This window comes from Rhamphochromis sp. 'chilingali' (assembly GCF_963969265.1).
Source record: "Rhamphochromis sp. 'chilingali' genome assembly, chromosome: 5".
NCBI lineage: Eukaryota > Metazoa > Chordata > Actinopteri > Cichliformes > Cichlidae > Rhamphochromis > Rhamphochromis sp. 'chilingali'.
The window spans coordinates 14,076,603-14,103,210 of record NC_137932.1 but is presented as its reverse complement, the minus strand read 5'-3'; the positions used below and the strand labels follow the sequence as shown (position 1 = coordinate 14,103,210).

The 26,608-nt window shown below is 39.7% G+C and overlaps 2 protein-coding genes across 9 annotated transcripts; one reads left to right on the top strand and one right to left on the bottom strand.

The window, feature by feature from the left end:
• Positions 1 to 3,094: 3,094 nt before the first annotated feature.
• pum2 (pumilio RNA-binding family member 2) lies at positions 3,095 to 22,447 on the bottom strand. Of its 8 annotated transcripts, none has more exons than XM_080882557.1 (25): positions 22,390 to 22,447; positions 21,928 to 21,997; positions 20,139 to 20,502; positions 19,603 to 19,641; positions 18,427 to 18,495; positions 17,015 to 17,120; positions 14,842 to 15,029; positions 14,577 to 14,749; positions 14,028 to 14,325; positions 13,847 to 13,940; positions 13,622 to 13,729; positions 13,309 to 13,454; positions 12,740 to 12,860; positions 12,360 to 12,500; positions 11,018 to 11,323; positions 10,690 to 10,917; positions 10,221 to 10,488; positions 9,881 to 10,010; positions 9,606 to 9,740; positions 9,356 to 9,493; positions 9,024 to 9,149; positions 8,671 to 8,742; positions 7,622 to 7,743; positions 5,254 to 5,446; positions 3,095 to 4,408 (listed from the first exon to the last, which is right to left on the bottom strand). In XM_080882557.1, the coding sequence occupies exons 3-25, from the start codon at positions 20,487 to 20,489 to the stop codon at positions 4,277 to 4,279; spliced, it is 3,684 nt and encodes a 1,227-aa protein (XP_080738683.1). In that variant the 5' UTR covers positions 20,490 to 20,502; positions 21,928 to 21,997; positions 22,390 to 22,447; the 3' UTR covers positions 3,095 to 4,276. The 8 variants fall into 8 exon arrangements, with proteins under 8 accessions (XP_080738683.1, XP_080738682.1, XP_080738685.1 ...); XM_080882556.1 differs by lacking the exon at positions 22,390 to 22,447 and adding an exon at positions 22,237 to 22,255; XM_080882559.1 differs by lacking the exon at positions 22,390 to 22,447 and having other exon boundaries at positions 9,612 to 9,740; positions 21,928 to 22,168.
• Positions 22,448 to 22,532: 85 nt separating this feature from the next.
• On the top strand, positions 22,533 to 23,983 carry LOC308396940 (rho-related GTP-binding protein RhoB). The gene has a single exon (XM_080882588.1). It carries the CDS (start codon positions 22,778 to 22,780, stop codon positions 23,366 to 23,368), a length of 591 nt encoding a protein of 196 aa, XP_080738714.1. The 5' UTR covers positions 22,533 to 22,777; the 3' UTR covers positions 23,369 to 23,983.
• The last annotated feature ends 2,625 nt before the right edge of the window (positions 23,984 to 26,608 follow it).

Genomic DNA, 26,608 nt, shown 5'->3' with positions numbered 1-26,608 from the left:
TCTCCCGGTGTCACTGTGTCCAAATCCCGCCCACCAATAAAACACACGTTAACTGTAGCTGATAACAGGTGGCAGGGCTCATACGCTGGAGTCTGTACATAAGACAGACCCCTGGGTAAGAGCAAATAAATGAATAAAAAGTTAATTAATAAATTAACCTACCGTAGGAGGAAATAAAAGCAAAACTGTAATTTGTTTATTCGTGCTGTAGTTTGACCCTTAAAACTATCTTTTTATCTATCATATCGCGTGAGGATCCTGTTGGCTTTGTATAAAAAAAAAAAAAAATCTATTTAACCAAAACTAAACTTAAAACTAAAACTAGATGTAAAAAACGAAAAAACAAAAAACATTTTAGTTAACTAAAATGGTAGTAATAAGAAATCTAAACTAAAACTAGATTGATTTGAAACTAAAAATGATTTTTTGAACTCGAAAAACGAACTAAAATGAAATAAAAATGTAAGGGAAACATCGCTACTTTCCCTATCTGTCTGTTTGTTAAAAACATTGATTACAATGAGTCCTAATAAGTCATTGAAAAACATGTTTGCTGTAAATACTATGACACACTATGAGTCACCTGCTTTCAGAAGACTTTTACAGTAATACCTGTACTTTACCTGAAATTTTCTTAGACTTTTTTTACACCGAGTTTCGGCTCAGATTCCTTTCTGAGAAACTCTCCGTTGATTGATTTTTATACTCAATCATGTAACTGACATGTTTCCAGTTAACCTAATTAGTTGAAAAATGTTCTCTTTTTCAGTATTTTTCAAGCATTTTGTGCACCGCGAACCAACTTTTTTGAGATGTGTTCCTGCCGTCAAATTCAAAATGAGCAAATATTTTTCACGAAATAATAAAATGTGTCATTATAAACATTTGATGTTTTCTTTGTTTGATTATTAATAACACATGGCTTTATGAGTTTTACAAACCATTGCATTCTACTTTAATTTACACAACATCTAAACATTTTGGGGCCTGGGGTTGTACTTCCACGCATCATTTATTCTGTTATTTCATGCCTAAACTCCTTCTCAAACATTCATGTGCTCTTAAATGATGAATGCATTGAGTGTCCAGCCCAAGGACACTAAATAGTAGTCTCTTATCTACCTAGCTATGGCTGCCCCAGCATCAATCCACCTCAGAAAAGAAGTGCTCAGTGCTTCATAGGAAGTCCATAAGCAATTTGAGACTATAGCAGCATAACTAAGGGACTGTTCAGGGTCACCGGATTCAGAGTGGGAGCTGTTCTACATAAAAAGGACCTGAAGACTTGTAACTGTAGTAACTAAGACCAAGGCTGGAAACTGAGATAAATGCCAAGATATCTTTAAGTCATTCAGCATTTCATACGTGAGGAGGAATATAAATGTAACTTTTGATTTACCACAAAGCTGATGAAGAACAATACAGGAGAGGTACAAGTTCCCTTTTAACTTCTGCAGCTGCTGCGTTTTCAGTGAAGTGAAGGCTTTTTAATTGTTTTGGAAAGCAGAAATTAATGTTAATCTTTCCAACGCAGTCTGGCACATACTGATACAAGTGGATGAGGACGTACCCCGCCTCTCGCCCTATGAAAGCTGGGATAGGCTCCAGCAACCCCCGCTACCCTGAAAAGGATAAGCGGAAGCAAATGGATGGATGGATGGATGTAAACCAACTTTTAGGCACTTATTTCACCATTAGTTTAGAATCCAGTGTCTTGAAATGATTATAAAATCATTAACATATAAGGAGGAAAAAAAAACAACTCGGCAATAATTAAGGTCAAATGTTAGAAGAACAGTTTAATCATACAATGTCACAATTCTGCTTCGAAAAAGGAGTTCGTTTTCTTCATCTAACATCTGGAAATGTACATAAGGCCACCTGAAAATGTACATGACTTTGACAGTGTGACAAAACTCATATGTTCATATTTATATAATTGACAATATTTTACATTGCTTTTGCTTACAAGGTAGTAGCTGTTTCAAAATACAGCACTCTTCTGTACAAAAATAATTCTCGTCATATCCTGTGAAGTTTCCATGGTAGCAGAGAGGACTAAATGCAGCCTCGATTTTAGTACAGAGTGTTTCTTTTTTTCCTTTTTCTATTTTTTTTAAACTGTCACACATCAGAAAGACTATCAACAGTGGATGTTACAGCTTCAGTACAAATAGAGGCTGGCCCAGAACAGATTTAAAAACAAAAACCATGCCAGATTGTGAAGCTATTAAGTTTTCATTTCCTTTAAAATAACACTTGATCAAATAAAACCTGTATACATTATATTCAAGGGGAAAGGAGTGATGAATATACACACATCTAAATGCACATTAGCCTTTTTCTCCCCCCTCCAAAGAAAAAAGAAAAAAAAAAAGAAAAAGTGTAAAAGACATCCCATTTACAGCATAAACGTTTACAAATGTACAACTGTACAGACAAATAAAAGCATCACTACAAATTTAGAGCAAGGCCTGTCAAACACCACAACTAGACTTTTTTTTAGTGAAACTAATAATCTTACACTTATTAACTGCACATATACTACATTTATTCTACAATTCATATGAAGCAAAGAAGCCGTCACTACGAGCGTTACAGGTGAATTGTATAGCTTTTGATGGCCCCACCGGCCTCCGCCAATCCACTTACATACCCAAAGAAAAAAAGAAAAAGGTTCTTTAAGCATCCCTTTCTTCAGCTACGTCTAATTTATTTCACCTCAAATGTACAAAACTGACCAAATTCCAGAAATAAAATAATAATAATCTTTTGGACTGCTCTGACCTTCAGGCGGTGGGGGTTCCCATCACTGCTGCAAGCCCCTCAACCAAAAAAAGAGCAACAATTTTCTCATACATAAAGATGCTATACATTGCTCAACTACTTCTACACACACGAGATGATTATTCAGTACATAAAGATACTGTTTTCTAGGGCAGTGTTCATCTCAAACTACAAGACAGATAAGATGTTACACAAAACATAAAGGAAAAAAAAAAATCATTCTAAGGATTAAAACCTATTACAGCATGCCAACGCGTACCCCACTCCCACCCTGCTATCCCTGCAAAAAGCCCCACCCCACCCCACCCAAAGCTATGGTCATTTTATGTTAATATTAAACCAGGTCATACGCCCGCTGTACAACCAAACCTCATGCTCTGCTTCTTTAAGTTAAATGGTAGCGTTTTACTTCCTCCTGCATAAAAAAAAATAAATCAAGTGATCGCCTGCATGAGGGGAGAGTAAGACGGCTCAAATGGTGCTCGGTGGATGTAGCAGCTCAGTCTGTCAGTACCAAAACATAATGCAGGCCACGAGCTGCTGGAGTAACCAAACACGCACACACTCCCGCAAAGGGTGGGGAAAAAACAAAAGAAACAAACAAAAGAAAAAACGAGGCAAGAAAAAAAAAAAAAAACAAAAAAAAAAACCACCACTGGCAAACGCTACCCTAGAGTAAAGCACCAATCTCCAAACCCCGAGCTGGCAAAGCGGCCTCAAAGACCTCTGGGTGACTGTGGCACGTGACGCATAGTACTCGCTTGTGGATGGAAGGATTTCTGTCCATCCATACTATGTGATGCTATTTGAAAACTAATCCATCAGCTGCTTTGGCATGGGAAAACACTTTTTTTTCCTTTTTCTTTTTTCTTTAAACTGTGTGTGGAATAATATACAAATATTATAATAAATTGCCTAAGCTTAATAAGAACAGCTGTCTGTTTACAAAAACAAATGGAATCGTGTTTTAAAAGGATCACTCAGTTTAGCCTTTATAAAGTCACTTGCTGGTGTTAATTGTAAGAACTGTAAATTTCAGCAAATGTGTAATAATTTCTTTTTCTACAGAGAATTTACAAGGTAAAAAACTAAATGTACAAGATAATATGAAAACCAGTCAAATACATCAATTACATCATTAACAATGGGCTTGTGCTTTACCCAGGGAAAAAAAAGAAAAGAAAAAAAAAAAAAAGGAGGAAAACAAAAGAAAAACAAAAAGAATAAACAGCCTGCTGACTGTGCACCCCCTGGGGGCCATGCTGGGGACCTGCACCAGGGGTGGCAGAGTGGCAGGGGTCAGTTGTCACAGCGTTCTTAGGTGAAGTTGACTTGTCTTGTTTTTTTGGTAACTTGCCCCCCCACTTGATGGGATAACAGAGGGTGTCAAAGGCTAACCCCTATGGCTAAGGAGCACATCTCAGACAGAACAGGGGGTTTGGGGCTCCTACTCCTCCACTTGTTCAGGGGACCTGGGATGTGTACGTGACTACAGCAGACCATTCGCGGGACCGCCGATTGGACCCAGTTCAGATCCACTCTTCATGTAGTACTTCTCTAGCTTAGCTAGAATGTGCTTCCCGTAGGTGTACTTACGCAAAGTGGCAATGTGAGGCCGGATCTAAATAAAGAAGAGAAGAAGATAAAGGCATTTAAAATCTGAAGAAGCTCAAATGAGTTTAAATCTGGAAGTAGGGGTAAAGAATGGGCATGCTTTTTAATAATGGGTAGCATAATTTACAAAATGCATATCATGTTACATTAAGTAAGTCTTGAAACTGCTGATGGAGATTGTGTATGTAAAAGGGTTACTGAATTCATGAGTTAAGTGATTTTCTTGCAGTAATCTACAAAAATTTCTTAATTTTGGAACCACAGGAGTCGCCACCTGTTGGCCAGCAGAAAGAATGCAGATATTTTGGCAAATTTTTGGCACCCAAGCTATATTGTTCTTTAAAAAACAAAAACAGCATTAACTAGTTTGATGTCAACACAAGAGCCTTGACAAAAGCCTGCACTGATGTACACAAAGAGTAATGTAAAATATGTAAACAATGGACACAATGCTGGCAGATAGATACGGAAGTGCACACCCTAGTTATTACTTTGTTTTCATGCAAAATACAATCACTGTACACATAATGGCACTGATAACATGACTAAAAACAGGTCTTTCTGGTCATATTTCACATATCAAGGGTCCTTGAAAGCACCAACACAGGCACTTGTTTGAACTTGGGCTGTTTCATGATCTGAATGAGCTGTCAACCTCCTGGATACCACTGATAAAACTTCACAGCTAAACTTTTACCAGCCAAGTCGATTTGACCACTTGTCAGAAACAGATTAGACTTTTTAAGCTTTGCTAAACCTTACAGAACACTGATAGAATTCACTGGATCAAATGGACCACGATCCACCCACTATCATTAACACTAACATGAGCACATTTAGTAGGCGACTCACCTTGTGCATGATGATTTTACGCTGAGCAGGTTCTGCCATGTCGATCATTCTTTGGACAACGTAGTTGGCGTACTGGTCTTTCATCATGGTGTACAAAGCGCTGTGGGGCCCGTCTTTCTGGCAGCACACTTCATCTATCAGCAGAGCTCTCTCTGCACGCGAGGAGTGGATCACACACTTCTCCACCACATTACTGGGGGAAAAATAAGCTACTGTTACTCAAGTTTATAACTGAACAGATGGAAGCAGAGAGATGCCAGCATATTAGAATCATTTTCTTTTGTTTTTGGCATCACGTGTATGTATGCATGTGTGTTAGCAAACTGTAATTATTGGGCACAGTGGACTGGATAAGTGTTCAAACAGCTCAATTCGTTTAAGGTTTTGCTGACCCCAACTGTGAGGCAAGGGCTGGTTGTTAATGGGGTAAACTTGAATTTGGGAAATATAAAGGAGGATTACTATGACCTAGTTTTACACCTGACACGTGCAGGAACAGGTTATGTTTGATAAGAAAACAACATGTACAACATTACCACCTACTGACTATAGAAAATTCCAGTTAATCCTCCACTGGACCATCCCAATAACAGCATCTAGTTGTTAGAGTGTCTAAGCCCTTTGTCTATCAGCTTACAATCTACCAGAGACAGGTTTTTAGGAGAGGGGACCACTATTCCAAGCTTAATTTTTTTTTCCCCTGTTGGCTAACAGGATCAGTTTTACACAGCAATTTATTCCTAAAGCTGAGAACATTTATTGATTAGAATTCCAAACTTTTTCCAAAGAAATGAAACATGAAACACAAAACTCTAAACATATGCAATGATGGCCCACTGAGTCAGTCTTACCCACTGCTCCATGTTACACTAAAGAGGATATTAGTCATTTACACATTCTTACAGCACTTTTCTACAAGTTACAAGGATCATTTTTCCCATCAAACACTCATACACTTGTATAGTGCTGTTTAATTGCAGCAGTTATGTTAAGTTTGTGAGCATCTTATTTTTTCCTAATATTACAGCTCATCTTTTAAATGTATAAAATATACCACTCTGCTGCCAGCAGACATGTATTTTTACAAATTGGCGGCACACACCACCATTTTTAATGGTAGCAAGACTGGAAAACCTTGTATTACGAAACAAGTAGACAACCACTTTTGTTTAACTACAGGAACTGAACGTGGAAGTCATTTTGTAGTACTGGCTACCAGTAGAGGATTTGCCCTCATCTTTTGGCACCTCCCTTTAAAGATCCCCACAGTGGATCATCTGCCTCCATCTCGCCTACTTAGCCAACATCCTTTGCCCCGCATATTCACAATTATCGTGAGCCATGTAATTAAATTACTCAAACTAATATAAATTAAAGGTCCAAAGTCGGCCTAAAGTCATGTTTGCTCACTGACAAACACATCACATCCACAAGAGCGAAAACCAACATGACCGCCATAACAACTCGTGCAGACACATTTAGTTCAACATAGACTTGTCTTTTAAAATATCTACTTGCCTAATGTACTCACATTAAGAAAGCACTTTTCTATTCTTATGGACCACTCAAGGCACTTCACTGCATATCTCATCTTAACCAAGCATTCAATCATAATTTTATGCCATACACTTCAAGCACTGTACCTGCCTAAAATGAATATCTTCAGAGTGTGAGAGGAAGCTCGAGGAAACCCATGTAAGCACAAGGTGAACTTACAAACTCCATACAGCAAGGCCTGAGCCAAACCGGAGATTCACTTGTTGTGAGGTGATAGCAGTAACCACTGTACCATCATGCCACCGCCTATACATTACAAAAGAATTTACTCCAAGCTAAGCAAATGGACACTTGCCCTGGACAATCTCTGCTTTGAAAACAAAGAAACCTAAAATTCAGCATTCCCATCCTACTCGACTCAAGAAAGATCTAGGTTATGAACTTCCTGCTATTGTTACCACATGGTTACTGATAAATTATCTCTTATCAGGTCCAAACGTGAGTCGTTAAACTGCATGTTATAAACCTACTATTAACCGGTTTTTACAAATGTAAACACTCGAAAGATGTAGCAGAACAACAACAGCGTATCGACTGATCTTCAGATGATATGCATCAACTTATGTTCCTTAGTTATGCTAGTGCAAATCACTCACATCTCTGTCCTCACACCAGCAGAAGTGTGAAGAAACACAGCTGCTCTAATATTGACAGTAATGTGAGTGCTTTCCCTCCCACAACAGAATATTTATTTATTTTCACAATCATTTCACGAAATGAACTTTAGAATATTCACGGTCTGCCCTGTTAATGTCAAAATCCGCAAACAATATACAGCCCACTCTTAATCCATACAGACTGCTTAGCTTACCTTGCAAATTTATGCTGGCTCAGGACAAGAACCTTCCCGCGCACCTCTGCCACTATCTTGCTCTTATCTTCTGGTCTGCCATGCTCCAAAACATGCTGAATGACGTAGTTACCGTACTGATCCTGCAGGAGGCAACAGAGGTGTAAGGGCAAGGCAAAGTCATCCCAACAAGATTAATCACAACAACAAAAAACAAACAAACTGTGAGATACAACTGAACATGATTGATACTCATGCACTACTTTTTCACCCCCATTGGCCTCGATTGATAGGGTAATCATGCAACTCTACAATGATTGGCCGATGAATGAGCGACACCTCCATTTGTAGTATTTCGAATACCCTTACGTCATCACTGCGGAAGGTCAGACAAAACAGATGCTGCTGGTTTGTGTTGCTGACCAGGTAACACAACCAATAGCATCTTTGCCCCTTCAGAAACGGGTGATAGACAGTTACGGGTGTAATTTTAGTGCGGCAAGATGGAGACAAAAAATGAACTGACCAAACAACAAATAACACCACTCAACTGCCAAGCTTGTTAAAGTGGTAATTTGTTGAGTAGGTAATGCGAACTCCACCTTTAAATTTGAAGTATTTGCCTCCCAAACCATTTTCTGTCAATCTGTTTTAACATGAACTTGCATTATGTTGGTTTTAAAACACCATTTGTGAACTATTTGGTTATAAGAGTTTCAAACTCCTAGATTTGAATCAAACAATTATAATTTTAGCAAAATGAGAATTAAAAAAAAAAGAAAAAAAAAAGAAAAAAGGGAAAAACAGACTGATCAAAAAATGCTGTAGGCAAAAGAGGGATCATCAGACAGCAGATTAGCATGTCCCTAAATCCTCTGGCATAAAGCAAGAAGGGAGGAAAAAGGAAGAACAGGCAGCTCAGTGGGTTAGGAAAGGACCATAAGGGTTGGGAGTTGGAAAACTATTTAAATGTTAAATTAGATTCTTTACAGAAGAAAAGATTAAAAAAATAAAGAGGGAAAAAGGAAGTGAGCACAGGGACATCCGCGATAGAGGCAAATTGCTCTGACCTTGAACAGTGCATCACGGGACACTGTATAATATGTTTTGGGTGTCATCTCCAATGAAACGCCTTGATATTTCTAGATGGAATAAGTGAGGGGGGCAGGTGGATGTTTAAATAATCACATATGTCAGATGTAATGTCAGCTAACAGCACAATTACATTCATCCTTACACTTAGCAGACCACAACTACACAGGAACAATGACAGGCTAAAAATATGAAATGTTCAAACATGAAGGACGCATGCAAATACGCGACATAAAATGATAAATGTCAACAACGATCAGTCGCAGCTAGCAAAAATAAGGTAGTCAGCGTGAAGTTTAAAATGGGACAGAGAGGAAACTGATGTGCACACCTGGCCCAGCTGTTCAGAGTGCTGATGAAGCTCTTCCAGGATGGGCAGAGTTTGCTCCTGGGTGCAGTGCTCCAAGATCCTTTGGATAACTCTGCAGCCATAGGGGTGTGTGGAAAGTACAAAAACCTAGAAAATAAAAACAGTGCTTATTGTACCATGTAGTGAAAGAACATCAGAGGATTTAGATATTAATGCAACCCTACAGCTCACATGAGTCTACAAAAAATAAATTATACTGAATGGTAGTTACGTTATAAGGCAGCTTATTGTATGGCAGCTATTCTAAAAAACAAAAACAACAAACACTAAAAAACAAAAAAATAAAAACCCACCTGTCCTTGGAAGGCATCAATAATGAACTGAAGAGCCTGAGGCTGGACACATTCAATGCACTTCTGTACCACATGGTTCCCATTCTGGTCTTTCACACACTTCAGCACATGGCCGTCAAGCTCACGGACAATGTCGCTCTAAATGGAAGAAAATGATATCAAATTAAATCAAAGCCTTTAATATGAAGGACGAATAAAATGCTTTTCAATAGAAAATAAAACTGTTATAAAGAAGTGAAATCTCACTTACAATTACCTGCTGGTCTGAGGAAATTGACTCCAGGGCTTTCTGAATGACCCTGCAACCATACATCTGCAACGCCAGGGGAAGGACGTGTCCGCGGATACGGGTCGCTAAAGCAAGTTTCTGTTCTGCACTTCCAAACTGAGACAACATAAAAAATATATTATATATATGCCGGAATCTATTACAATATGAGAGTAATTTATTATAAATGGAATCGAGTTTAGTTTATACTGTGCAGTTACTCAAAAGACACATGGATGAACTTTAACACTCCCAACCTCAAAGAACTTTTGGATGACATAATTCCCAAATACATCAGTCATCAGTTGGTATGCTGCTTGCAAAATCTCTCCAAACACCATCTGTCTCTCAGCAGGAGTGGCCCTCTCTAGCTTCTGCTGGATAAATCTAGATTGGAGAAAGCAGGGAACGATTAAAAAGACACTTCAAAGAGTGGACTCATTATAAAAAGTGTAACACTGCAATGTAGTTTTTTGCACGTTTTCTTTTTTGGCTAAGGCTTAAATTTACGAGACCTAAAAGAAATTCATTATTTCCCAAAAGCCTATATATTTAATTGTGCGGTGGCATTTTCAAGCATTAAATTAGGTCCGTCACCTGGATCCGTGCTGGTCTTGAGAGAACTCCACCATGTGTCCAGGCAAGTCACGGAGCTGGAGGTTTGGAAAACGGTTGTTCCTGAAGTCTTCCAATAGGCGGCTGCGTCCAGATGGCATGACATCAGAGCGGCTGTAGCGGGGCCGTGAGGGAGGGAACAACTGGCTGCTGGAATTGAACAGACTGGACGTGCTGCCTGTGCTCCGGTATTTGGCCTCGGCTCCGGGAGCTGCAGAAATGTAACGGCCACTGCCATTTGTCAGGCCACCTAGGATTAAATAAGACAATTTTTAATATTTCATTTACAAGCATCAATTTCACTGAAGGTGCCCCTAACAGGGGATGACAACTTAAAGTTCTATTCTATTTAAGTCACATCCTCACTTACGAACAGGATCAAATGCTTCTTTATTTTCTACCTCAAAAGCAACAGTCGACCAAAAGGTAAACATCCCTTCTTTAGGCTTACCTAGGTGAAGGCTTGAAGAGGATCCATGGGAAGAGGGCAAAGATGGCGGAGGAGTGAGTGGGGAATGACCTGGTGTAAGGCCAATGGGGCTGGGTGAAGAGGAGTAACCCAGGCTGTTATAAAACGGCTGCCCAATGGGAGTTAAACTGCTGCCACCTCGTTTGTATAGGTCAGAACTTGCCAACAGGGAATCCCTGCGGGATACACTGCTACTGGTCGAGCTGGATACTGAAAAAAAAATCATAAACAAAGCACTTTTAGAACACAAAACTTAAATTTAACACAAGACCATTTTCCTCTCCAAGCAGCACGTTGTTTAGCCACTGACCAGAAGAGCCGAAACCCCCAAGAGCAGAGCCCAGGCCAACGCCAAGAGATCCGCCGGTGCTGCTGAAGCCCAGGGAGGAGCTTGGGGGTGGTGGGGCAGCAGAGGTGTGAGAGAAAAGAGAGCTGCTCTGAGAGGTGTTGGGGACTGATCCAGATCCGTAGAATGAGCTGGAGGGCAGGCCGCTGCTGGGTGGAGGAGCCTGCTGCTGCTGTGGCTGAGGTTGAGGCTGAGGCATGGAGCGGTACAGTCCGTTGGCTGGAGGACCAGACATGTTGTTACCGGAGCCAGATGCAGACACTGCTGCTGCTGATGGAGAGAGATTATTGTGAGAGGTCAAAAGTGAGGAAAGATCACATGAGTGGTACTAATCAAGTAAGAATAGAAAGAAGTGGGTGTGCGGGACAGACATTATAGTAGGCATATCTAAGAAGAAAAAAAAAATCCCATCTCTATTAATAATACACACACACATCATTTGCACAACACACCACACAGAAGCGCTCATTAAGTTATCATTTTGAGAAGAGGACATCTATACAAATCAGATCGCTACATGTGTGCATGCAACTGTGCCTACTCAAAACAGCAGATCTGGCAGATTGCTAGAGAACTGCTAAGTGGGTGAAGTAGTTTTACCATAGATAAACACAAATGACAAGCTCAAATATAAACAAATAATAAAAAGCAGAATTAAACATAAACATATTCAGCTATTTTTGGGAGAGCCACTTTTGCATTTTAAACCATCAGCGTGAACACACTTTGTAGAAGCTGGGACTTCTTGGCTGAATCATTTTTTCTACCTATATTTAAAGGTTACTGCTTATGTGTGGTGATTAAACTCGGGGTAAGAGGCTTGGGAACATATTAAAGTAATGAATTTATTCACTAAAATAGCTAAATGAAACATTGCTCGGTGTGTGTCCTCCCCACACGCAGAGTAGAGACAGCAGTGGTAACTGCAGGAGACAAACACTGCGAACAGACCAAATTTAAACCAAACTATGTGATCTGCTTATCTGATCAACGTCACATTTGGTTTTGTGAAGGTGTCAGTGGACAAAATAGGAGACATAGTCCACAGGAGATGGAGAGTGATCTTTTTAGAGATTTGAATCAGATAAAATGCAGTCACCGAATTCCAAATAATCATCTCTAATGCAATTAGATTAGCTAAATGTGAGTTATATAGTGCCAAATCACAACAGTTACCCCAAGGCACTTGAATGCAATGTAAAAACCCTACAACAAACCATCCACAGATCCCCTCTGAGCAAACAGTTGGTGACACAGGAGAGGAAAGAATTCCTTAATTAAAACAAATGTTTTAAAAAATTCCTACCAGCTTGTGCCGCTGCATGGTTGATAAGAAGTGGGGTTTGGACTAGACGAACAGGCCCACCCAGACCGGTGCGGGCACCAGGGCCCATTACCAAAGCTCCAGTCTGGTCATAGTAAGCTGCAGGGGCCAAAACCTGATAACCTGAGGAAGAAACAAGACACACAAAGAGGAGAGAGTTAGTAATTACAGTTTACTACTACTACACAACATACTTGGAGTGTTGTTAGAAACAGTGTTTCAGTATTTTGTAACTACTACTCACACACTGTATACACTTAATGTGAACCAATAAGGGGAAAAAAAAAAAAAAAAAAAGTATTTGCTTGTGAGTGTCTTTGGCTACATTGCAGTATAGCATAAGTATGAAATGGTAGACCAACCAGGCATTCCTGTGTATGCCAACGCAGGGTTTGCAGCAGCTGCTGCAGCTAGGGATTCCTGCTGGCTTTGCTGGCCTTGCCCAGGTGTAAGAGGTCGCTGGTTGGTTCCAGTGCGCATCACCTGGCAGAAACGGTTAAAAATACTGTTACTGGCTTTGTACTGAAAGGGAAGCAATCTCAACTTGTTGTCACAACAAAAAATAAACAAGTGACTAAATGAGGAACAGCTAAAATATAGCTAACGTGTTTTACCACGACTGTGTGGTTTGATCAGACGTCACGAGTTGCTTGGAAACATATACAACCAACCCCAGGACAGTTCTGAATCAAATGCACAACTGATGGATCTACGCCGCAGAAGCCCCGCCCACTTTTAACTTTTCTAAATTTTAACAGCAGGTCTTCATGGATGACTCATTTTCAGGGTCATCCTGTCATCATAAACATTCTGCACATGATAACTGGTCACAGACAGATGACTGAAACCAAATCCTGACGCACATTTTTCATACAATCATACGAGGCCAATGAAGTAGGGAATTAATACTGGTTAGAGAAATTATTCCTACCTGTGGTTGCCCTGGCCCTGGCCCTTGACTGGATGCTTGCTGATTGGCCGAGTGATTGGCAGTAGATGCAGGCTGCTGCTGGAAAAGATTAGCTGGGTACACACCCCAAGGGACGCCGTAGTACTGTGGTGGAACAACTGTGGGGCCTGGAGGAGGGGAGAGAGAAAAAAAAAAAAAAAAAAAAAAAAAAAAACACATCTGAAGTTATACATTGGATCTGGGCAGAAGATAATCAAGAGTAAAAGAAATAAAATAATAATGATCTGTTGGATTTCAATGAGAACTTGCGGATGAACATGTGCCATGTGATCACCTGCAAGCGTTGCTGCTGCTGCCAACCCAGCAGCAGTGTAGGGATCAGCTCCAGGTGGGGCAGCATTAATGATGTAAGGGTTTGGCACAAACGCAGGAGCAAGGCCAGCTGAGTAACATGAGGAAGAACAACAATATAATTCTCATTCAAAAGTCTACGCAACTCAAACAGAGACAACCTGAGAGACAAAGCAGTTAAACAATACTGCAAAAGAATCTGTCTCACCAAGATGCTGCTGCTGGGCTGCAGCCAGTGCATATTGTTGCTGCTGAGCTGCAGTGAGCTGTTGAACAGTCAATGGATTAGACCTCTGGAACAACTGGAAAAAAATAAATAAATAAAAATCAACAAACTGCTCACAACCTGCAGAGCAAACTACCAAACAGACTTTGTGCATTTAACAGACCTGCTGCTGAGAGTTGTAGTCAAACAATCCAACTGGAGTCCCTGAAGAGTCCACCTGAATCTGATTACCAGCATAGTCAAATTGTAAGGACTCCACACCAGCTTGCTGCTCCATACCGCCCATGTTCTGGGCCTCCTGGTTCTGGAAATCCTCAGCTTGGACCTTGTTTTGGGAGGGGTTCTGCTGTTGGAGAGCATGAGGGTGGTGGTGCTGCCCCATCATCTCCAAACCTGTCTGACTGGGACCCATCCTCTCCACAGCCTCAGTGGGAGAAGCTTGACGGCTTCCAGGAGTTGGGCTAAAAGAACAAAAAAACAAAAACAAAAAACAAGTTGAGTTTAAAAAGGACCACCATATTTATACACAACTGTTATTTGGGGGCGAAACAAAAGTCTAAAAACCCTCAAATCAACTTATAAATGTTCATATTTACACAGTCTGATATTTTATATTTAGTTTTTAACTGAAAAGCTATATATACTATATTAGAGATAACCAGTAGAAAATGGAAAAAATGTTAACTTGTACCATTGTAAAAGGAAAACCTACTTGAAGTCTTTACAGTCTCTGTCCATGCCGTTCAGCAGACCTCTTCCATTGGCTTTAGTAGGATCACTCTCCTCTCCCACCTTCATCTCAGGGCTTTTGTCGTCTTCAAAAGGCGACACCTTCTCTTGCGCATCACTTTTCTCTCTCCCATCTTGGTCAGCATCTCCTGCACCCTGTGTAAATACGAAAGACAGAAAAACATTTAGACAAAGAAATGCAATCTCCACTTTTGGTAAGATCGATGAGATGCATGAGTTTGGCTTACATAGCCTCCATTCCTGTAGCGGCCATCCATCTTGTCACCAGGGGACGAACTCAGGACGTACTCCACCATGCTCACGCCGAGACCTCCGCCTTCTGAGCGAGGTGAAAGCACAGAATTGGCATCACCATTGCCATGGAAACCGTGGCCTGGCCGTCGCTGCACCATGATTGGCTGAGACACTGAATGATCTGAACGAAAAGTCGTAATCAAATACAGTGGCAAGCGAAGTGAACCCGTGGAATTACATGTTCTTCTGCGTTCACTGGTCAGAAAATCTGATTTGATCTTCATCTGAGTCACAAGTAAACACAAACGTGATGTTTGACCCAAACAATCTCTTATGTCCTTCTTAGAAGGACATAAGAGGTTTTTCCCTATGTTAATACTGTCCATATGTACATAGCGCTGCAGAACTGTACCACCCCCCCCAGCATGTTTACACTGAGTAGGAGATGCTCTGTATCTCATTGTACAACTGTATAGTGACAATAAAGGCATTCTATTCTATTCTATTAAAACTTTAGATTGCTGGTAGAAAAAGTAAGGGAACCCTTGGATTTGACAAGTGACTGAACCTCCTGTGGCAGCAGTGATTTCAAAGGTTTTCTGCAGCCACAATCAGGAGGAAGTTTGAGTCATTCTTCTAGAATTGTCTCACTTCAGCCATGTTGTCAGGAATGAATCTCTAGCGTGAATTATCCTCGAGGTCATTCTTCAGCACCTCTATTAGATTAAGAAACTGGGCTCTGACTGAACCGTTAGACCTTCTTCTTGTAAAAGGAACCTATTATACTTTAGCTCATTCTCAGCCATATGTGAATGGGCACAATGGTCAGTGCTCATAATAAACATGCCTATTTCAAATAATCAGCTACGGTTAGTAAGTAATCCCTTAATGCCATACGCTCAGGATTCAGACTGTTCTAAATGGTTAATTTCATTTTCCCCCCACTCTTAGCTCTGTGTGAGGTCACTTAGAGCAGATGTGCTTAATATGGTCATCTCATGCACACATATCTGGCTGCAAGCTCAGCAGCTCCACTCACCTGCTGTTCTAACCATCCGTTTACGAGGGACAACCAATCAGATAAATGTTGGATAAAAAGGGACAAATGAGATAAATGAAGAATAATTTGAACTCAGGCAAAGGAAGCGCAGGCTTTACTTTGCAGTTTAGCTACATCATTCAGTACTGCAGTAGTGCTGTAAAGGATCAAAGTACTCCTTTAGCAAATATCAGGCAAGGTTTTATGGACAGCAGTGGCGTTCTAACCAGCGATTTAACTACCCATCATGTCCACGCAACGATTGTGATTGGCCTGTTCAGTACTGCCGATTCTTCCTGTGCATGTCCAGCTGCTTTTTTGCTGTAGTTTCTTAATTCATCAGTGAGAGAATAACTGTCATCACTTCAATATAAGGAATAATGATCATAGCATCAATGTAAGGATTCACAAATGTCTGCAAATTCCTGCAGGCAGGTTGTTGAACCTATCAGAATAGATGTGAGGGAATGCAGCAGGTGAAAAAAAAAAAAAAAAAAAAACTTGAGTGGGAATTAAAGACGGGACAAAAAGCCCCACCATTTTATTGGTTTCTATTGGATGACTCCGCATACAAATGACTAGGACATAACCATGAGGTAATCCGCACAGAATGTATTTTGCACAAGTGTAAATGCCGCCAATGAAGTCAGGCACTTACACAGGCTACACCACAGGCTCTACAAACACTCACTGCAGATCAGAATCAGTCCTTACTGTCCTAACCAGGAATGATTTATAGATGGTATTCGTGAAGGGAGATGTTTACCATTTTCTAACATAGCCTAGTCAAAATGCACCATGATATATAATTGAAAATAATTGTGTGTGTGTGTGCAATTTCAACAAAAAATAAAAAAGCAGAAAAAAAAACCCTGGTTTGTTTATAATTGTAACTCAGATGAAGATCTGACCTGATTTTAAGACAAATTCCAAAGGGTTCACTTGCTTTTTCTTGCCACTGTATTTATATCATTCTAATAGTATTTATATCAAAACGTTATAGCTGGCAGGCACCTGTGAAAACTGAGATATTCCATTCCCAAACACATGACTGGAACAGATATCTTAACCACATATGTAATAATTAATTAATTAATTAGAGAAAAGACATTTTAGAAGACACTCACGAGATGATCCCCATGCATTGTCTCTCCACTCTTCTCCAAGAAGCATTCCTTTCCTGCCATCTTTGGCCAGCTCATCAGAATCCCAGAGCTTTTTTGCTGGCAAAAGCTAAGAAAAAACATAAACAGCGTTTCTGAATGGTGTAGAAAACCATTTGCATTTATGATTCCAAACTGCGAGTGCAAAGGGAGACGTATTTTCGACTCCATATGTGAATGAGATGTTTGAGAACAGAATGTTTTGAGGACAAGTTAAACTCACTAATAATTAATTGGCATAATTGGAAGATATCAGGAGAAATCACTTAATTGAACAATCTAAGCTTCAATTAGACTGTATTTGTACACAGACATGGGGAGTCACTGACTACTAATTCATAAGAATTTTTTATTGACATAGGATTCAAATGTTTATTATTTAGTGTAAGTTGGACTAATTACCTATTATAGACACTAATTACCTATAATTGGGGCTATTACACTCAAGACCTTTGAGCAACTCTCAGTTAACTTCAAGTCAGTTCAATAATGCTTTTCTAAAGAATCCGTACAGGTTTTCTGCTTCAGACTCCTCTTAAAACAGATTAAATTCTAACTGGAATCTTTTTCCCCCTAGAGTGCTCTGGCGAGGCAAACAAGTCAATGACCCAATCCACACTGCCAGGAAAAAAGGCTGGTTGAGCTTGAAGATTTCTAGGAAAGTCGTGCCAAGTTTTATGACCATTGTTAACAAGATTTGTCATTAGTAAGAAAGTCAATGCTGCAATTGATGCTTTAACCAAACACCAAGTAAACAATTTATTTGCTTAAGCGAACCGGCTATTTTAGTCTTCTTGTTTCATAAAATGAGAAAAACACTCCTATACAACACAGTTTTACCATCACTGTACACTGCACATAGATTTACATGCAGCAGCCTGGGGGGTGGGGGGGTCTGAGACATAAAATATGAGAAAATGTAACTACATCAGTGTAGCACACAGAGGAGCACAAGGTGTTTATCGTTTATAAAAATTTATTTGTAATAGTGTTAAGTCAAAAAGCTTTCAGAAAACCCTTTATTAGGAAAACAAACATTTATTGTTGTTCAGTTGTTTCTGTATTGTGCATATGCTTGCTAACAATAAAACAGGGACAGGTGAGGGTTTAATGGATTTCAATCAAAGGTAAGATGAACTAGTTTACAATAAATCTGTATTTTAAAGACTCTGTGGTGGTGGTGGTGGTGCAAACATTGAAGCTTTAAAACTAGATCAGCATTTCTATAGTTTCTGTAAAATAGCAACCTGCGGATGTGTACAGTCACTTTTCAATTCTAGAGCGGCGGGGAAAGAAGAAAATAATTAAATAATAATCACAGAAAACTGTATAAGAGTGAGGAGAGTGAACGATATGCAGACAAAAACTGTTCTTACCTCTCCCATCCCCCTCGACTCCAAAGCAAGAGCTTGAAAATCATAGTTCATTTCATCCACTGCACGGACCTGAGACAGATTTTAAAAAAAAAAAAGGTTTTTCATGAACATTTTAAATTAAACAGCAATGATTTAACAAAATGTAAACTGTAAAATTGTACCTGCAATGCTAAAGAGTGCTTGTTGTAAGAATATGTGACAATTCAATAGAATACATAAACATTCATAGCAAAAAACTAACATTTATTCTTTAATCTGTGCAATTGTTTTTACATTACATAACATTCTGGTTTTGTGAAATAAGCCAGACATGAATTATGACTTATACAGCATTTTGAATATGCTGTTAAGCCAATAAGAGAATGTTGTTTAATTCTCTTACATGAAATCCCAAAGCAAATAGTCCTGACTGTTCGACTTATGTTAAGGTATCTGACACGATCATTTAGCTTTGGTTATTGCATGACCGCCCCCCGGCCCACTATACACAATGTGTTAAGGAAAAATGAAAATGAAAATAAAAATCTGAGAAGGACCTTTTTAAAAAAAAACATTTTTAGACTAGGACCTATGCAGAGCTAAATACAAAAAAAACATCTGCACAGACTACACATGATGATTTATAAAGAGAGGCGATTACACTCGTTCTTCTGCAGGGCACAATAACTTGCTTGTATGAAACAGAATAGTTTGAATGAAGTTTGAAAGAAAAAAAAAATGAAATAACCTAAACACGAGACGGGGCTTTGTATGTAGCAACAAAAAAAGCTGCAGAGCAGCTTAAACTACTGTTGAGACAGAATGTGAGGTGTGGCTATTAAATGACAACACAAAGACAGGTTTTGAAATTAAAAGAGGATTGGTTTCCAGTGCACCATTGGCTTAACATTACTACAGACAGATTATAGACATTTCTCAATATATGGTCAGCAAAAAAGAAGCCACAGCTGTGGGAAAATATCTCCATCCATATCAGTATGCTGAGCTGTCCTAGTGAAGCCATTTCTGGCCAACTACATGTCAATCCTCCTTATTAATCTGATCCAAGTACCACGCAACTTTATTTATTTTCCTTCAAAATCACATTTGCGTTTAAGAGAAGCACTTCCAAGTCTGATCCAACAGTGTAGAATAAAACCATGAAGCCTCTTAGACCACTAATGGAAGAAGACTTACTACGCTGCTTTGATCACTGAAAGCCCCGAGTGCAGCAGTCTGTAGGTGCAGAAGGGGAATAATTTGAAGGGGAACAGAATTAAAAGACAAGCTTTCTTCATTAAAGTTTAATTGCAGCATTTATTTCATTATTTAATAACCACACTTTCTATTACAACTCTGGCTCAGTCAACATGGTGAGACTCACACCCCTGTTGTGCTGACACAATGGCCAAAACTATAATCTTGCTGATGTCTGTTGTAAATCAGAAGCAGTGCTATGGCTTTTTAATACTTGTAGTAACAGACTGGTGATCTCTGAAATCTGCACTCCAACCTTCACCTCACGTTTGACTGGGCAAACGGCTGTGGACAGACCTGTCTGTAACTCCAATAATGACAAAGTACTACATTTAAACAACAGATTGTTTACTTGCTGTTTATACCAATATAACAATCAGTGAAAATTGAGGACTTGTTCTGTCTGGTAATTATACTAAACTGCACATCACCGCATGCCTTAGCTCAGTAAAACAAAAAACAAACCAACTCTTTACCTGATCGATATGATTGGCATCCCCAGTAGGCCAGCGATGCTTGCTAGGTGTGCAACTTACAAGCTGCTCCCCAGGCTGCCTCTGAAAGAAGTACCCTACTGTGGCGTCATCCTGAGACCTCCCGCTCAGCGGGGGCTGTGGGGTACCTGGGGTAGGGTTAGGAACCCTGTCCATGCCCTGTATGTGTGGCCCTCCAGGAGCCTGACCAGCTCCGCCAACTGTGGCTAGGGGCCCTCCGCCATGAACTCGGACACCCCCAGACTCAGGAGCACCATTTGCATGCAGCATCCCACCTCTCGTCTCCTGCCAGGCCACGTCATTCATACCTAGGATGCTGCATGGAATGCTCATTCCACGGGAAAGCCTAAAAAACAACAACAACAAAAAAACAGACAAAGTAAGATTTACTCACTGAAATGTATATTTTCTTATTTCAATTTCACTTGCATAAAATTGAAAGAAATCTTATTAGAGGATATAGTATCTCTGTGTGTCCTGTACAATTACATATAAATGACCAATAAGAAACACTAGGCTATAAAAGACTCAGATGTAATTTTAATTTCATTATACAATGTAATGTAGCACCCATTACAATTTGGTGTTTACGGCATCATAATTGGCTTTTATGAAAGCCCATGCTATTATAATGCGACCATCGTGGACTTATTAAATCCTCCTTGAGCCTTCAGACAAAAATCAGCTTTTACATCCCATTAAAGATGTTCATCCAAAAGAATAATAAAATGATAACTAATGCTTTTAATTTTCCTCGCTGGGACAAGACTAATTCCCGAGCTGCTAACAACACGCCAGGGATATAGTTGTCTAATTCTGCTTAACTATTTGTGCTACAACAGGTTAGTAATGTTTTGTTAAATTAAAAAGATCGGGCCAAGAACGAAACAAGCGACTGACATCGATGTTGGTGGCTTATAAGAGCAACACCGCTCGGTAACGTTGTCGTTAGCCAAATTCTAGCTGGTGACCATACGACTGGGGATACCAGCAATAAAGCTTCGACTACCACACAGACATACACGCATAAATGCAAATATTCAGCGATAGCCACGACTGATTCCTGAGATGATGTAACGAGCTTGCAACAACGTATTCAAATTTGAAACTGTTCATTGTGGCACACCAATTAGCAGCTTGGCTAGCTAGCCTAGCCTAGCCAGCAGCAAGCAAGCCGCTGTAATAATAAGGAAGCTACCTTAACGACTTTCAGCGGGGATTTGCGTAAATGTTTATTTATTTATTTATTTATTAGATTGTGTTTGCTTTGTGGTTTGTTGCCTCGCTTCTTTTTATTGTTTACTTTTCCCCCCTCATGTATTTCTGCTAGCGGAAATCGAACATGATTAAAGCTAACCATTGGTTCTCTGGAGCTAACTAGCTAGTGCTAACCGCAAAGGGCCTGTTGTGTTTATTATTGGTGAGACATCAAAGAAATTCGCTTAATTCACTGCTGTTTTATAGTCAGCGGTTGGCTTTGCATGTTAAATAGAACACATTTTCTCGACTTATTATCCGATATTCACTGTACACAACACGTTACGGCCATCTCCGAGAGCTAACAAACGCTAATAGCCATGTTGCTGTTGTTAGCTAAAACATCAGCCAAACACTGAGTGGCTAAACAACATGGCCCCCCTTCAAGTTCCAAACAGAGGGGCCTTAACCGCTAAACAAAAGGGGAAATACTCGCACGGCAGCAACCGCTTCCAAAGCAGTCCCCTTACACAGCTTTGGATTCGGTTGTGAACAGATGTGAGGGCATACTCACGCGTTGTCGTGTCGAGAGAGGATCTGTGCTTGTTGCACGCCGTCAACCCGATTCTATATTGTTTTGTTTCCTTGGAGAGAGAGCGGTGATTTAGCAAAGCTTGGTAGTCAAAGCTAACAGTTTGTCTACGCTAGTGCCCCCTCCCTGTAAATAGCGTGAACTACGTAGACATGCGTATAACAATGTCAGTATCAATTTGCCTTCCCAGCGTGCCTTTTGAGCACCAAACCCCCCTGTGTTAGGCAACCTAATATGTGGTATCATAGAAATTAGTCTCAGAGACACTTCCCCACCCAAAATCACTCTCACATTTCATAGGATAAACTGGCTTAGTCTGAATGAATCCTCATTAGACAGCCGGCTCGTGTCATTTTGTGAACAAAATGCTGACTCAGTAATAAAAGTAGCAAGCCAATGTGTCCGGGAAGCTTATTTGAAAGGGAGGTTTCAAAGAAGAAGTACGTGTATATTTATCGTCATCGTGCTGTGATTTTAGTTGATTTCGCCTGATTCTCAGTCGGGTGGATCCTCGTGGTCAGTGACCCCTCCCTCCTCCAACGCGAGAAAAACCCGACGGGACCCAATCACCTTTTCCTTTACAGACGGTGATCTCACCTCCCCATTTCCGATTGGATTGCTATATTTAGGAAAACGCCTTACGCTTTATAAAGAGATTGCTGTAGTTTGTGGCAAAAGGCTCCGGAGTTAGTGGAAAGGACTGACTTGAGGGACGAGTTTGACCAGTATCTGCTTAGAGTTTAAAAGCTACTGGACTTGACACGACTAAATATTTACAACTGCCGACTTTGGACTGAGCCGCGTTTGAGAGCGAGAACTGGGAGAGGCAGCAATGGCAGACATACGAAAGAAACTTGTCGTGGTGGGCGACGGTGCATGTGGGAAAACATGTCTACTGATAGTATTCAGCAAAGACGAGTTTCCAGAAGTGTATGTCCCGACTGTGTTTGAGACGTACGTGGCGGACATAGAAGTGGATAACAAGCAAGTCCAGCTGGCTTTGTGGGACACAGCCGGACAAGAGGACTACGACCGGCTGCGGCCGCTCTCCTATCCGGACACCGACGTCATTCTGATGTGCTTCTCGGTGGACAGCCCGGACTCGTTGGAAAACATCCCTGAAAAGTGGGTCCCTGAAGTGAAACACTTTTGCCCGAACGTACCCATCATATTAGTGGCCAACAAGAGGGATCTCCGCAACGACGAGAACGTGAAGAATGAGCTGTCTCGGTTGAAGCTGGAGCCAGTGAAAACAGAGGATGGCCGGGCCATGGCCACGCGCATTGGCGCATATGACTATTTGGAGTGCTCAGCTAAAACCAAGGAGGGGATCTGGGAAGTATTTGAAACGGCAACACGGGCAGCTTTACAGAAACGACAAACAACCACAGGTGGCTGTTTCAAATGCTGTGTTTTAATGTGAACTGACTCTGGCTTGGGCGGGGGGCTACTGGGACGCGCAAGAACAGACGTTTCCTGCGTTGGGGTCTGTGTCTGGGCATGTGAGGGCAGTGACCATTGTTCGGACACTCCCTCGAAGTCGGATGCCTTTGCTTGAACCAAAACCGATGACTGCAAACGGAGCTGATTGGAACACACACGAATATCTGATGGCGGGTGTAATGTGGGGGGGAAATACACTGGTTATGGCATGTTGGCATGTTCTTTTTGGGGTCACGTGATCCCAGTCTGACTGGAAAAAAAAATCACAAAGCGTTTGATTTCAGTGGGCGACTTTTCAATCCCCTTCTGCATCTTCTCGTGTAGACGAGAAGGCCTGCTGGAGAGTCGAGATGACTCTGCTCTCTTTTTTTGTGTTTTAAAGTTTGCATAGGCCACAAGCCTTATTGCCAAGGTTATACTGTGTAACAAGTAAAGCAAAAAGAACAAATGCACTGTAATTTTTAATATGAGGTAATTGAAGTTTGATCTTGCACAAGACCAGGATGCTACAGCAACTCATAGAAAGAAAGCTTGTTAAAACTACAAGTATTGCCAACTTGTTGTTGTTGGGGGTTTTTTTTTTGGGGGGGGGGGGGGGGGGGGGTTGTGATATTTTAGGGCACTTTTGCAAAGACATTTCATAGATAAAGGTTGTAATTGGTTATTTATGTTTTTAGAGTTTGTTAGTTTGGAGCACAGCTAAAAATAACGTATAATTTTGATTCCACAGTATTAAATGTCTTTTTCCCTTTCAAATTATGCAGCAGGTTAGATTTGATTCAAGGTTGACAAGACTACACCTGGACCAGTCTTGAAAAGGGCTAACCACAATGTCCTGTAGTTTTGCAGGTTTTCAGACAGAAACTCTGTCAGTATTAAGTGGGAGTCATGTTTTACAACTTTAGTTTTTTATGTTGCTAAGCATGCTTTTACACAAGTTTTAACTCATTTTGGCTAATTTATACAAACACATTGTCTTCTGTACAGCACATCTGAACAGCATCTTTTGAAGCACATACAGTATATAGTCCCATTTCCATCCAGCTGTCTCTGTTCTATCAAACACATGGGGGGGGGGAAAAACAGCTTGAAGTTTTCTGTTTGGGCACAGCTTCATTTAGAGTGGCACGGAGGATATTTCCCAGACACAATTAAGCACTTGAGACGGTGTGGCATGTGATGGTCTTGCTCGGTGAAGGGCGTTTTCTCAAAGTGTCATGAAACTGCTGTTTATGACCCAACAGCACACGCTCATGTGGGATTAAGCCATCTGATGGCAACACTTTATTGGAAGTGTTTCATGCAATTCTATTAGTAGAACACTTATGTAATAGTGACACACACTTAAACTAAAGGGCTTCCCTTTGATTATTAAAACATGAGAAAACGGTAAATGTGAAGTACTAATGATTATAGAGCTGTTAAACTGAATTAAATACAATTGAGAAAGAGAAAGTTTTTTTTTTCTTTTTTCCCTTTTTCTTAAAATCTCAATGTCTTCCATTATGACAGTGAATGTACCTTAAATTTATGTTGTCAAAAAATGTTACTGAAAGCTAAAATCAGTGTATTTTGAGCTGACTTTTTTTTTTTTTTCATTCTTGTGAAAAGGATTCAGATTTTCTTTTTTTCTTTCAGTGTCAACATAAGTGTTGTGTAACTGTCCTCTTGCTTGATAGTGGGAGTGTTTGTTCATATGACTGTGAACATCAGTTACAGAGACTGTTGTTAAGGGTGAAACTCTTACTGTTCATGTTTTGCTCTTTTTACTTGTTATTGGAAACAAAAAAAGATGGATTTTTTTTGCTTTAAACACTTACTTTGTGTTTTACTAAGAAACTGCGCTGCAGGCACATCTGTGTTTAAAAATACTTTCCAGCCGAAGTTACAGTGGCATTTAAAAGTCACATTCCTCCTGTCTGCTGTCTGTTGCTGTCTTTTTTTTTTTTTTTTTTTTTTTTTTTGCTGACATACAGCACAGGAATGCATTGTGCTGGACTGGTTAATTTCCCACACCGGCCCCCCTCATGTGCCTCTGATTTGCAATGATTTTAGGTTAGTATTTGTGATAAGATGGTACAGTTTGCGTCTCCTCATACAAAAGGAAATTGTGGAATATGCCAAACATATCTCTTTGTAAGAGTTTATTTGATGCCATTGGTGTAATTACACAATGCTTTCTGTGGAAGAATGGTACAATTAAAAGAGGGGGAAAAAAAACAGAATGTAAGGGAACAAGTGGTACTGTTCTGGGAAAGTCAATAAAAAAAAAATCAATGTGTTTCACTAACTGCACTTTTTTCCACTCTTGTCGCATTTTCCTGACACACAACTTTCTTTCCTTTTATCGTACAAAGAAACATTACGTATACTGATAAAATAGTTGGAACCTGCTGGTAAATTTAGAAAATTCACTCTATTAGTATTTCTTTCTTTATTTGCTTTAATCAGGATCCACTGAACCATCACTTTGATTCAGGCCTTTGAAACAAGAGTAAATCTAATGTACTTGTGTATTTGCAGTTAACTTTTGTATGTTTTGCTGAAAGAAATTTATGCTAGTTCAAAATACCTGCTCTTCAACAAGTGACAACATTAAATAACACTTATACGAAAATGAATAATTATACCCCACTATACAGATTTATGACCTAAATGCCCAAAATGAACAGTACTGGTAATTGTAAAAATCCTTTTTTGTTAATATTACAATATGTTAAAAATAAATATTTTAACTGCTAAAATATAATTATTGTTGTTAGCCATGAATTTCCACTTTTACCATTTTACAGAAAAGCTGAAAAAATATTTAAAGCACATTATTATTATTTTTACTACAGTTATTTACAAACATTCCTGAATAGAAAAATCAATTTTAGTGTTTGAATGTTATGTTTGGTTCATATTTGAGATCTCAGAGAAGTCCAGTGTACTTGTTCATATTTGGGTAAGAAAACATTGGATTCAGTTTTTCATTTGCCTAATAAATAATAAATAACAGCATCATTTGTTTTAGTTATAAATATATTTTTGATAGATTTAAAAAATATTTGCATTTTCTTGTTTTTATGACAGACAGTCTGATAAATTTGTCGTCGTTCCCATTATTATGAATATGTTTACTTTTAAGAGTCTCATAGTTTACTCGTTCTCATATTATTTGCAAACCCTTTAAAGATTTAAGTTTGTTTATACTTCTAATGACTTATTTATCACGTTA

Excerpts from the sequence above, each read along its gene's own strand:
- LOC308396940 (XM_080882588.1), top strand. The coding sequence starts at position 22,778 with ATGGCAGACATACGAAAGAAACTTGTCGTGGTGGGCGACGGTGCATGT.
- pum2 (XM_080882557.1), bottom strand. The coding sequence starts at position 20,489 with ATGAGCATTCCATGCAGCATCCTAGGTATGAATGACGTGGCCTGGCAG. Across the intron at positions 9,494-9,605 it reads CCTCAGACCAGCAGGTAATT|AGCGACATTGTCCGTGAGCT; the intron begins GTAAGTGAGATT and ends TCTTCCATTTAG. Across the intron at positions 8,743-9,023 it reads ACTCTGAACAGCTGGGCCAG|AAATATCAAGGCGTTTCATT; the intron begins GTGTGCACATCA and ends TATTCCATCTAG.